The 13,093-nt window shown below is 38.6% G+C and overlaps 1 protein-coding gene across 1 annotated transcript; it reads left to right on the forward strand.

The window, feature by feature from the left end:
- Positions 1-1,046: 1,046 nt before the first annotated feature.
- On the forward strand, positions 1,047-12,330 carry LOC132555881 (cytochrome b5 reductase 4-like; the record flags this gene model as incomplete). The annotated part of the gene is made up of 7 exons (XM_060220248.1): positions 1,047-1,172; positions 3,252-3,392; positions 4,323-4,475; positions 4,591-4,738; positions 5,260-5,346; positions 9,345-9,509; positions 10,400-12,330. Coding segments are annotated over 7 exons (875 nt in total), but the record flags the coding sequence as incomplete, so codon positions are not given.
- Positions 12,331-13,093: the final 763 nt, after the last annotated feature.

The following is a 13,093-nucleotide window of genomic DNA, read 5'->3' on the forward strand; positions in this document are numbered from 1 at the left end:
TATGTTTTCTGTGTGAAGGTTTTCTGTGTGAAGGACTTAGATATATCTGTTTTCTGTGTGAAGGACTTAGATATATATGTTTTCTGTGTGAAGGACTTAGATATATATGTTTTCTGTGTGAAGGACTTAGATATATATGTTTTCTGTGTGAAGGACTTAGATATATGTTTTCTGTGTGTAGATATATATGTTTTCTGTGTGAAGGACTTAGATATATATGTTTTCTGTGTTGAAGATATAGATATATCTGTATTCTGTGTGAAGGACTTAGATATATCTGTTTTCTGTGTGATGTAGTAATCTAGCTTAAAATCGTGGAAGACATGTACTACCAAGTTAAAACGTTGTTTGTCGCTGATGTTCATTCATCTTTTTGTATAATTCTTAGAAAATACTGTGTCTAGATGTCTGTCTATAATACAGACATTTATAACAACACATGGTATAAAGCATAAAAGCATTTTGATTTGCTGACACGGTGAACTTTGACTGGAGGTCGCTTCATGCCTTCCAAGAAATAAAAACATACAATAAGTAGTTAATAGATGTTTGTGTAATAATTTTCATATTGATTTCTATCAAAGCATGTTTTCTGTAACTTTTGAAGAATAAAAAACTCGAGTGAAAGAAATAAAATGTAAAAGAGTCACTTGTTATATAACCTCTGTCTAATCAGTATTGTTGGTACATTGTCAACATAGCCACACAATATGTCATGGTAACACAAGATTGATTTGGTTATCATAAGTCTGTCAGCATTACAGAGTGAAACAAAAAACAGAAGGCTTTTTTAATAGAGATTGAATGAAGATCATAACAGCATATTTGTTGACGGATGATGAGCAATGTCATCATCATCTGATAGTTACGATCATAATACTACTTATAACATATTTCAAATGGTGGATGCTTTCATGTAATTTGTGGTTAAGACTGCAGAAAATTTCAGGTGTTGATCAGTTATCAACAACTTTATATTGATAACGACTCTAATGAACTATGTGTGACTCGTACTAGTTTTAATTGCATTATTTGTATGTTGACAGTGAAGGTACAAAGTCAGACAGGGAAGACAGATTTGGTGTTACAGAAACAGACACCTGGCCAACAGTGGCGAGGGCTTGGCAAGTTCTTGGAGGCCCATAACACCTATACACCTACAAATGACAAAGGTATATACACCTATAAATGACAAAGGTATACACACCTACAAATGACATAGGTATACACACCTATAAATGACATAGGTATACACACCTTTAAATGACAAAGTATACACACCTATAAATGACAAAGGTATACACACCTACAAATGACATAGGTATACACACCTTTAAATGACAAAGTATACACACCTATAAATGACAAAGGTATACACACCTATAAATGACAAAGGTATACACACCTACAAATGACATAGGTATACACACCTATAAATGACATAGGTATACACACCTTTAAATGACAAAGTATACACACCTATAAATGACAAAGGTATACACACCTACAAATGACAGGTATACACACCTACAAATGACAAAGGTATACACACCTACCAATAACAGGTATACACACCTACAAATGACAAAGGTATACACACCTATAAATGACAAAGGTATACACACCTACGAAATGACAGGTATACACACCTATAAATGACAAAGGTATACACACCTACAAATCACATAGGTATACACACCTACAAATGACAGGTATACACACCTATAAATGACAAAGGTATACACACCTACAAATGACAAAGGTATACACACCTACAAATGACAAAGGTATATACACCTACAAATGACAAAGGTATACACACCTACAAATGACAAAGGTATACACACCTATAAATGACAAGGGTATGCACACCTATAAATGACAAAGGTATACACACCTACAAATGACAAAGGTATACACACACCTATAAATGACAAAGGTATACACACCTACAAATGACAAAGGTATACACACCTACAAATGACAAAGGTATACAAACCTACAAATGACAATGGTACACACACCTATAAATGACAAAGGTACACACACCTACAAATGACAAAGGTACACACACCTACAAATGACAAAGGTATACACACCTACAAATGACAAAGGTATACACACCTACAAATGACAAAGGTATACACACCTACAAATGACAAAGGTATACACACCTATAAATGACAAAGGTATACACACCTATAAATGACAAAGGTATACACACCTACAAATGACAAAGGTATACACACCTACAAATGACAAAGGTATACACACACCTATAAATGACAAAGGTATACACACCTACAAATGACAAAGGTATACACACCTATAAATGACAAAGGTATACACACCTATAAATGACAAAGGTATACACACCTATAAATGACAAAGGTATACACACCTATAAATGACAAAGGTATACACACCTACAAATGACAAAAGTACACACCTACAAATGACAAAGGTATACACACCTATAAATGACAAAGGTATACACACCTATAAATGACAAAGGTATACACACCTATAAATGACAAAGGTATACACACCTATAAATGACAAAGGTATACACACCTACAAATGACAAAGGTATACACACACCTATAAATGACAAAGGTATACACACCTATAAATGACAAAGGTATACACACCTATAAATGACAAAGGTATACACACCTACAAATGACAAAGGTATACACACACACCTATAAATGACAAAGGTATACACACCTATAAATGACAAAGGTATACACACCTACAAATGACAGGTATACACACCTATAAATGACCAAGGTACACACTCCTTCAATCTTTCAGTTGTAGGTGTGTAAATATATATTTTTTCATATACAAATTTCAGTTTTGTTTTATTTATATTCCATAAAACATATAATTTAGGTGTGTGTACTGGATTGAGTGAAGTGAGTACAAATATAGTAGATTGGTATTGTTATTACATGTTTTCTTATCTTATTGAATAAACAATAAAAGGAGAAAGTGGAAATCTATTTGTTTCTGTTAATTTACTGCCATTTCATATAAAAAGTTCAATTACAGTTTGTACCATAGAGTACCATGCAATTGTAGGATGCACTGTAATCAACATCAGAAAACTGATATCTCAAACTTTATTTGGACACTCTGTTTGAGTCGAAATTTGGATGAGTGAAAATATTTTTCATGGTCCCTTGAATTTCAAGAAACCTGGTAATGAATTTCAACTTTTCAAAGATGATTTATTTAATTCTTAGGTTTGAAGTATAGATGCTGCTGTGTGGAATCTGTTGTTCCTGTAAACCATGACACCAAACTTCTTTGTGTTAGTCTGCCTCAGGGTACCAGTATGTGTGTACCTGTAGGTTATCATGTACATATACGTCATCAAGTGGAGGGTGAGTATTGTGTACATTTTATATGTGTAAATGGTACCTGTGTAATCTTTTTTATTGACCAAGTTGTTGTTTCATTGACAGAGTTATTGTTTCATTGACCGAGTTATTGTTTAATTGACTTAGTTATTGTTTCATTGAATGAGTTATTGTTTTATTGACCAAGTTATTGTTTCAATGAATGAGTTATTGTTTTATTGACTCAGTTATTGTTTCATTGAATGAGTTATTGTTTTATTGACAGAGTTATTGTTTCATTTACTGAGGTATTGTTTTATTGACTCAGTTATTGTTTTATTGACTCAGTTATTGTTTTATTGACCAAGTTATTGTTTAATTGACAGAGTTATTGTTTTATTGACAGAGTTATTGTTTAATTGACGGAGTTATTGTTTTATTGACCGAGTTATTGTTTAATTGACTCAGTTATTGTTTTATTGACTCAGTTATTGTTTCATTGAATGAGTTATTGTTTTATTGACTGAGTTAATGTTTCTTTCAATGAGTTATTGTTTCTTTCAATGAGTTATTGTTTTATTGAATGAGTTATTGTTTTATTGAATGAGTTATTGTTTCTTTGAATGAGTTATTGTTTCTTTGAATGAGTTATTGTTTCTTTGAATGAGTTATTGTTTCATTGAATGAGTTATTGTTTTATTGACGGAGTTATTGTTTTATTGACTGAGTTAATGTTTCTTTCAATGAGTTATTGTTTCTTTGAATGAGTTATTGTTTTATTGAATGAGTTATTGTTTTATTGAATGAGTTATTGTTTCTTTCAATGAGTTATTGTTTTATTGAATGAGTTATTGTTTTATTGAATGAGTTATTGTTTTATTGAATGAGTTATTGTTTTATTGACTGAGTTAATGTTTAAATACATGTATAACTGTTTTGATAAGTGGATTATTGTATAATTGATTGTACTATTAGATGTGATGGTGGTCCGCAGTTACACACTTGTCCAACCAGCACTTGATTCAAAGATCACTGATCATCGACTGTCACAGGGCAAAGTATTCTACCTAATGATAAAGATTTATAAAGATGGCGTCTTCACTCCATGGATAGACTCGTTAAAACCAGGTAAGATTTGCATCAGAACCTGCAATTTTGCCATTGTAAGAAAGATTTAATCATGATTTCAGTGAGACTGTAGAAGCCTTGTTAGACTACCCAACATTGATGTGCTTTGTTTTAGGTGACACTATAGAAGTCAGTCAGTATGATGGTGACTTTCGTGAAAGTCGACTAGCAGGACAGGGTGATCTCGTCATGTATGCTGCAGGAACAGGCTTTACTCCTATGGTTAGCCTCATCAACCACTGTTTATCACAGAATAATAGTAGGTAAGGTTACTTTACCCCCTCGTGGGCCTCGTCAACCACTGTTTATCACAGAATAATTGTAGGTAAGGTTACTGTAACCCTTGTGGGCCTCATCAACCATTGTTTCAAACATAGTAATAGTAGGTACTATTTTTAGGATCTCATCAACCATTGTTTATCACAGAATAATAGTAGGTAAGGTTACTTTACCCCCTCGTGGGCCTCATCAACCACTGTTTATCACAGAATAATTGTAGGTAAGGCTACTTTACCCCCTCGTGGGCCTCATCAACCACTGTTTATCACAGAATAATATTAGGTAAGGTTACTTTACCCCTCATGGGCCTCATGTGAACTGTGATAAAAAGTCTTAAACAAGTGAAATCATTAGCGAAATGTTATTGATGTGGGATGAAATGAGACTGGGCTGGACATGAGCAATTTTTCATGTCCCACTCTTCATTAAATGAGAGGAGAGTAAAAAGATTCTTTTTGTAAATATGTCATCATCTTACTGAGAAATGTTTTATCTTTTTCCCCAGGAAAGTAAAATTAATGTTTTTCAATAAAACTGAAGCTGATATATTATGGAGGGAACATCTAGACAGCTTATCAGACCAGCATGAATGGTAAGTAGTGACTAGCTAGTAAGTACATAGTTAGGGAGGGAGAGTGTGTGGGAGGGCACATATCTTGTCAGGTAGGGAAAGTCTGATGTGTGAAAGGGGACACACTCTCATCAAGAAGGAAAGTGATGTTTGGGAGGAGATAGATTCTCAAGGAGGGAATGTTTGATGTATGGGAGGGAACAGACTCTCTGATGTGTGGGAGGAGACAAACTCTCAAGGAGCGAAAGTCTGGTGTATGGGAGGAGACAGACTATTTGATGTGTGGGAGGCGACAAACTCTCAAGGAGCGAAAGTCTGGTGTATGGGAGGAGACAGACTATTTGATGTGTGGGAGGAGACAGACTCTCAAGGAGCGAAAGTCTGGTGTATGGGAGGAGACAGACTATTTGATGTGTGGGAGGAGACAGACTCTCAAGGAGGGAAAGTCTGATGTATGGGAGGAGACAGACTCTCAAGGAGGGAATGTCTGATGTATAGGAGGGGACAGACTCTCTGATGTGTGGGAGGAGACAAACTCTTAGGGAGGGAAAGTCTGGTGTATGGGAGGAGACAGACTATTTGATGTGTGGGAGGCGACAAACTCTCAAGGAGCAAAAGTCCCATGTTTAGGAGGGGACAGACTCTCAAGGAGGGATTATCTGATGTATAGGAGGGGACAGACTCTCTGATGTGTGGGAGGAGACAAACTCTCAAGGAGGGAAAGTCTGATGTATGGGAGGAGACAGACTCTCAAGGAGGGAATGTCTGATGTATAAGAGGGGACAGACTCTCTGATGTGTGGGAGGAGACAAACTCTCAAGGAGGGAAAGTCTGATGTATGGGAGGAGACAGACTCTCAAGGAGGGAATGTCTGATGTATAGGAGGGGACAGACTCTCTGATGTGTGGGAGGAGACAAACTCTTAAGGAGGGAAAGTCTGGTGTATGGGAGGAGACAGACTATTTGATGTGTGGGAGGCGACAAACTCTCAAGGAGCAAAAGTCCCATGTTTAGGAGGGGACAGACTCTCAAGGAGGGATTATCTGATGTATAGGAGGGGACAGAATCTGATGTGTGGGAGGAGACAAACTCTCAAGGAGGGAAAGTCTGATGTATGGGAGGAGACAGACTCTCAAGGAGGGAATGTCTGATGTATAAGAGGGGACAGACTCTCTGATGTGTGGGAGGAGACAAACTCTCAAGGAGGGAAAGTCTGATGTATGGGAGGAGACAGACTCTCAAGGAGGGAATGTCTGATGTATAGGAGGGGACAGACTCTCTGATGTGTGGGAGGAGACAAACTCTTAAGGAGGGAAAGTCTGGTGTATGGGAGGAGACAGACTATTTGATGTGTGGGAGGCGACAAACTCTCAAGGAGCAAAAGTCCCATGTTTAGGAGGGGACAGACTCTCAAGGAGGGAATGTCTGATGTATAAGAGGGGACAGACTCTCTGATGTGTGGGAGGAGACAAACTCTCAAGGAGGGAAAGTCTGATGTATGGGAGGAGACAGACTCTCAAGGAGGGAATGTCTGATGTATAGGAGGGGACAGACTCTCTGATGTGTGGGAGGAGACAAACTCTTAAGGAGGGAAAGTCTGGTGTATGGGAGGAGACAGACTATTTGATGTGTGGGAGGCGACAAACTCTCAAGGAGCAAAAGTCCCATGTTTAGGAGGGGACAGACTCTCAAGGAGGGATTATCTGATGTATAGGAGGGGACAGACTCTCTGATGTGTGGGAGGAGACAGACTCTCAAGGAGGGAAAGTCTGATGTATGGGAGGAGACAGACTCTCAAGGAGGGAATGTCTGATGTATAGGAGGGGATAGACTCTCTGATGTGTGGGAGGAGACAAACTCTTAAGGAGGGAAAGTCTGGTGTATGGGAGGAGACAGACTATTTGATGTGTGGGAGGCGACAAACTCTCAAGGAGCAAAAGTCCCATGTTTAGGAGGGGACAGACTCTCAAGGAGGGAATGTCTGATGTATAGGAGGAGACAGACTCTCAAGGAGGGAATGTCTGATGTATAAGAGGGGACAGACTCTCTGATGTGTGGGAGGAGACAAACTCTCAAGGAGGGAAAGTCTGATGTATGGGAGGAGACAGACTCTCAAGGAGGGAATGTCTGATGTATAGGAGGGGACAGACTCTCTGATGTGTGGGAGGTGACAAATTCTCAAGGAGCAAAAGTCCCATGTATAGTAGAGGACAGACTGTCAAGGAAGGAAAGTCTCATGTTTAGTAGAGGACATACTGTCAAGGAGGGAAAGTCTCTGGTATGGGATGGGACAGAATCTGAGCAGAGAGGGAAAGTCTGATATGTGAGAGGGGACAGATTTTCAACAAAGAGGGATGGTTACATGTATGGGAGGCAAGAGACTATAATCATGGAAGGAAACTGTGGCTTGTGGGACAGGACAAACTCTCATCAAGAAGGGAAAGTCTGATGTGTTGAAGGGGACAGTCTAATCTCAAAGGGTAAATCTCTGGTGTGGGACAGGACAGTGATGTGTAGGAGGTGGCACTCTTGTGTAGGAGGTGACACTTATGTGTAGGAGGTGACACTCTTGTGGAGTAGGTGACACTTATGTGTAGGAGGTGACACTCATGTGTAGGAGGTGACACTCATGTGTAGGAGGTGATGTAGGATGTGACACTGATGTGTAGAAAGTAACACTTATGTGTAGGAAGTGACACTTAGGTGTAGGAGGTGACACTGATGTGTAGGAGGTGACACTCATATGTAGGAGTTGACACTGATATGTAGGAGGTGACACTTATGTGTAGGAGGTGACACACTTGTGTAGGAGGTGACACTCATGTGTAGGAGGCGACACTCATGTGTAGGAGGTGACACTAATGTGTAGGAGGTGACGTAGGAGGTGACACTGATGTGTAGAAAGTAACACTTATGTGTAGGAAGTGACACTTATGTGTAGGAGGTGACACTGATGTGTAGGAGGTGACACTCATATGTAGGAGTTGACACTGATATGTAGGAGGTGACACTTATGTGTAGGAGGTGACACACTTGTGTAGGAGGTGACACTCATGTGTACGAGGTGACACTCATGTGTAGAAGGTGACACTCTTGTGTAGGAGGTGACACTACTAATGTGTAGGAGGTGACATTCTTGTGTAGGAGGTGACACTCATGTGTAGGATATGACACTTATGTGTAGGAGGTGACACTCATGTTTAGGAAGTGACACTCATGTGTAGGAGGTGACACTCTTGTGTAGGAAGTGACACTTATGTGTAGGAGGTGACACTTATGTGTAGGAGGTGACACTGATGTGTAGGAGGTGACACTTATGTGTAGGAGGTGACACTGATGTGTAGGAGGTGACATTTATGTGTAGGTGACACTGATGTGTAGGAAGTGACACTAATGTATAGGAGGTGACACTAATGTATAGGAGGTGACTCTTATGTGTAGGAGGTGACACTTATGTGTAGGAGGTGACACTGATGTGTAGGAGGTGACACTTATGTGTAGGAGGTGACACTGATGTGTATTAGGTGACACTTATGTGTAGGTGACACTGATGTGTAGGAAGTGACACTAATGTATAGGAGGTGACACTAATGTATAGGAGGTGACTCTTATGTGTAGGAGGTGACACTTATGTGTAGGAGAGGACTGTGATGTGTAGTAGGGAGCACTTTGCGTAAGGAGAACACTGGTTTGTAGAAGGTGACACTTATGTGATGTAGGGGATACTGATGTGCAGGAGGTGACACTTATGTGTAGAAGACAACACTGACATTTAGGAGAGGACTGTGATGTGTAGCAGGGAGCATTGTTGTGTAAGGAGAACACTGGTTTGTAGAAGGCAACACTTATGTGATGTAGGGGATAGTGATGTGTAGTAGGGAGCATTGTTGTTTAAGGAGAACACTAGTTTGTAGAAGGCAACACTTATGTGATGTAGGGGATAGTGATGTGTAGGAGGGTAAGGTTTTGTTTCATTTAATCATCAAAGGGAGGTAACTCAATCATGCTTTTTTCTGTAGGTTTACAGTACAGTATGTACTATCAGAGCCAGATGAAAATTGGACAGGACCTCAGGGACGAATCAGACCAGATCTCATGAAAATATTTAGTCCAGCTCCAGAAGGGAAATCTGATACCCTTATATGTGCCTGTGGCCCTACTCCATTTACAAAAACAGTAATACAGTAAGTATATAACAGCCATTTTCTAACCCAGTCATGTTAAAAGTACATAACAAGAGCTTTCCCACATTTTAATGGAAATTAAGTCTTGAACTCAATAGTATGGTCTAATGTTACCCTAGTATTTCCCAAAGTTCTGATATATGTATTGCAAAAAGTAAACAAGATGAAAATAAACACACACACTCACAGCTTTGGTTTGCTGTTACAAAATTAAATGTCTATGGGTAACTAATGCTCTTACAAGAAATATTTGGAATGATCTGAGTAGTCATGTCTTTATGTAATGACTTCATCACAAAACATGTACAGAGGGGGAAAGAAAAATAACTGTTTACTTTTTTCCTGAACTTCTGCTCATATGTATGAGGATAAATCCAGTGAGACTATAGTGACATGACTCGAGGAAGCATTGCTAACACACATAATATTGATCAGAATTCAGTTAGAGCTGTATTTTCAGTGAGTTTATTGGTACAATGAGGTATGTCCCAAAGCAAACATCTTTTGATCCATTTTAATCCATTTAGTCAGATAATTCATATTAACACTGTTTATACTGTAAAAGACACTCCTACTGGCAATTTTGTCAGAATAATTCATATTAACACTGTTTATACTGTAAAAGACACTCCTACTGGCAATTTTGTCAGAATAATTCATATTAACACTGTTTATACTGTAAAAGACACTCCTACTGGCAATTTTGTCAGAATAATTCATATTAACACTGTTCATACTGTAACAGACTTTCTTACTGGCAGTGACACATAGATTACTGTTAGTAATACTAAGCAGAGAATATTTAATATTGAAACTGTATTGTAATATAACTGACATTGATATGACTGACACTGATACTGCTTCAACCAAATTTAAATTAATTTTTTCAGATTAGCTAAAGATATAGGATATAGTGATGACAACCTGCACGCCTTTCTAGGATAAGTTTCGAACAGATAGGCAATGAAGACAGTCTACAGGATCATCTCTACATAGCTGCTGGGGATAGCCTACAGGGTAGCCTCAAGGTCCAATAGTCTCACTTACCACAGATAGTTTGATGTGGGATACCCTTCCTTCCTCCTGGATAGTCACAAGTGAAATTACCTGTGTTTACTTAATGGTTTCAAGGATCATCACTGCAGACAGTCTACGGATTGGTCACAAAGTGTAGTCGTTGAGCATTGTCAACAGATCTCAAAAATTGTAATTGCAGTACGTTAGGAAGGGGAGGTGTGCTCAAGGACTGGTGTGTTACAAGGGAAGAGGACTCCAGGGCAGATGTGTTAAAACAGGGGATGTGGGATCGAGGACTGATGTGTTATACAGGCGAGGTGGACATCAGGACTGATGTGTTACACAGGCGAGGTGGACATCATGACTGATGTGTTACACCGAAGAAGTGGACATCAGGATTCATGTATTACACAGGAGATGTGGACATCAAGACAGATGTGTTACACAGGCGAGGTGGACATCAGGACTGATATGTTACACAGGAGAGGTGGACATCAGGACTGATATGTTACACAGGAGAGGTGAACATCAGGACTGATTTGTTACACAGGCGAGGGAGCATCAGGACTGATACATTATACAGGCGAGGTGGACATCAGGACAGATGTGTTATACAGGCGAGGTGGACATCAGGACTGATGTGTTACACAGGCGAGGTGGACATCAGGACTGATACATTATACAGGCGAGGTGGACATCAGGACAGATGTGTTATACAGGCGAGGTGGACATCAGGACTGATGTGTTACACAGGCGAGGTGGACATCAGGACTGATGTGTTACACAGGAGAGGTGGATATCAGGACTGATGTGTTACACAGGAGAGGTGGATATCAGGACTGATGTGATGGTCTGATTGTTCCTGAGGCAGCTTGAGGTCTTCTTCACACTGTATTCTAAACATACATGTATTCTTCAGATAATTGGTATATTCTGATCCTGATCGATATGTTCCTACCAAGAAATTCTCAAAGATAATGTATGTCTATGTGTGTGCATACTTGCAGATGTTTTTTGGATGTGTGCATGTGTTTACCTATGTTTACAGTGGTGCAAAACAAAAAAAAGTAAAAAATTTTATTTCCACAAAATTATATTTTTTAACAATCAGTATTAAAGACAATTATTTGGGACTGTTTAAATAAGTATTCTGTACAATTTTATAGCATGTGAAAACTACTTACATTGACAAACTCAATAACATATTAATATGGTCCACCTTTTGTCAAAAATGACAACAGGATTCACTTGTGGGTAATCTGTTACAGAGTCTGTGCATACTGCTGTAGTTTAGCAGTGTATCAATAAAGAATGCTGTAGTTTAGCAGTTTATCAGTACATCCTGCTGTAGTTTAGCAGTGTATCAGGACAAACCGCTGCAGTTTAGCAGTTTATCAGTACAATTGCTGCAGTTTAGAGATGTATCAATAAAGAATGCTACAGTTTATCAGTACAAACTGCTGTAGTTTTGCAGTATATCAATGGGAACCACTAGAGTTAGCAATATATACAGTAACAGTTTTACATTTTTTCAGTAGTAAACTGCAGGAGCTAGCGGTTTGTCAGTTCAGAGTGCTACAATTTAGCTGCGTATCAGCACAGACTTACTGCTAGAGTTAGAAGTACATTTTTCATCAGTAAAGATTGCTGTAATTAAGCATTATATCTGTGCAGAGTGCTAGAGGTAGCTGTACATTAGTACAGAATGCTACAGTTTAGCTGCGTATCAATACAGACCACTGTAGTGTGTCGGTACAGAGTGCTAGAGGTAGCTGTACATTAGTACAGAATGCTACAGTTTAGCTGCGTATCAATACAGACCACTGTAGTGTGTCGGTACAGAGTGCTAGAGGTAGCTGTACATTAGTACAGAATGCTACAGTTTAGCTGTGTATCATTACAGACCACTGTAGTGTATTAGTAGAGAGTGCTAGGGATAGCTGTACATTTGTACAGAATGCTACAGTTCAGCTGTGTATCAATACAGACCACTGTAATTTAGCAGTATATCCGTAGACACTGCTGCAGGTTACATACACATGGTTTAGCACTACATGTATATCAGCAGGCCTCTGTAGTCAGAATATAATCATATACTGAAGACAGCTTTTTTATTTTGTCATTGCTGTCACTAGCATTTATTGAAATCCACCTCAACTCTCATCAAGGTAAAGAAATGAAATTAATTGCCATTGGTGATATATAAAGTACCAATAGTTTTTGTTCAGGAAATTACTTGTTCCTAGATGAGGGGAGACAACTGCTGTAACATTTCTGTTAACAATCATCAATCATGGTGTTCATTGTAAGTTATTTTTATTCCTTTATCTAATGATCTCATCACAGACAATGTTTGTTAGGTCACTCGTATTGTCACTGATTTACTATACATGAACGGAAGCATTAAGTGGAATTTCTTTGTGAGCAAAATTTTAAGGCAATAAATCTGGATTTTTTCCTGGTTCTGGTGTCAGCTTAGTATTGTGGTGTTCTGTTCTGGTTAATGCCTGGATCATTTGACTTTTGTAAACTCTGTATTTGATTTATATGTCAATCAATCTTAACCT

This window comes from Ylistrum balloti, unplaced genomic scaffold, assembly GCF_031769215.1.
Source record: "Ylistrum balloti isolate Yb309-2 unplaced genomic scaffold, AGI_CSIRO_Ybal_v1 Utg370522, whole genome shotgun sequence".
NCBI lineage: Eukaryota > Metazoa > Mollusca > Bivalvia > Pectinida > Pectinidae > Ylistrum > Ylistrum balloti.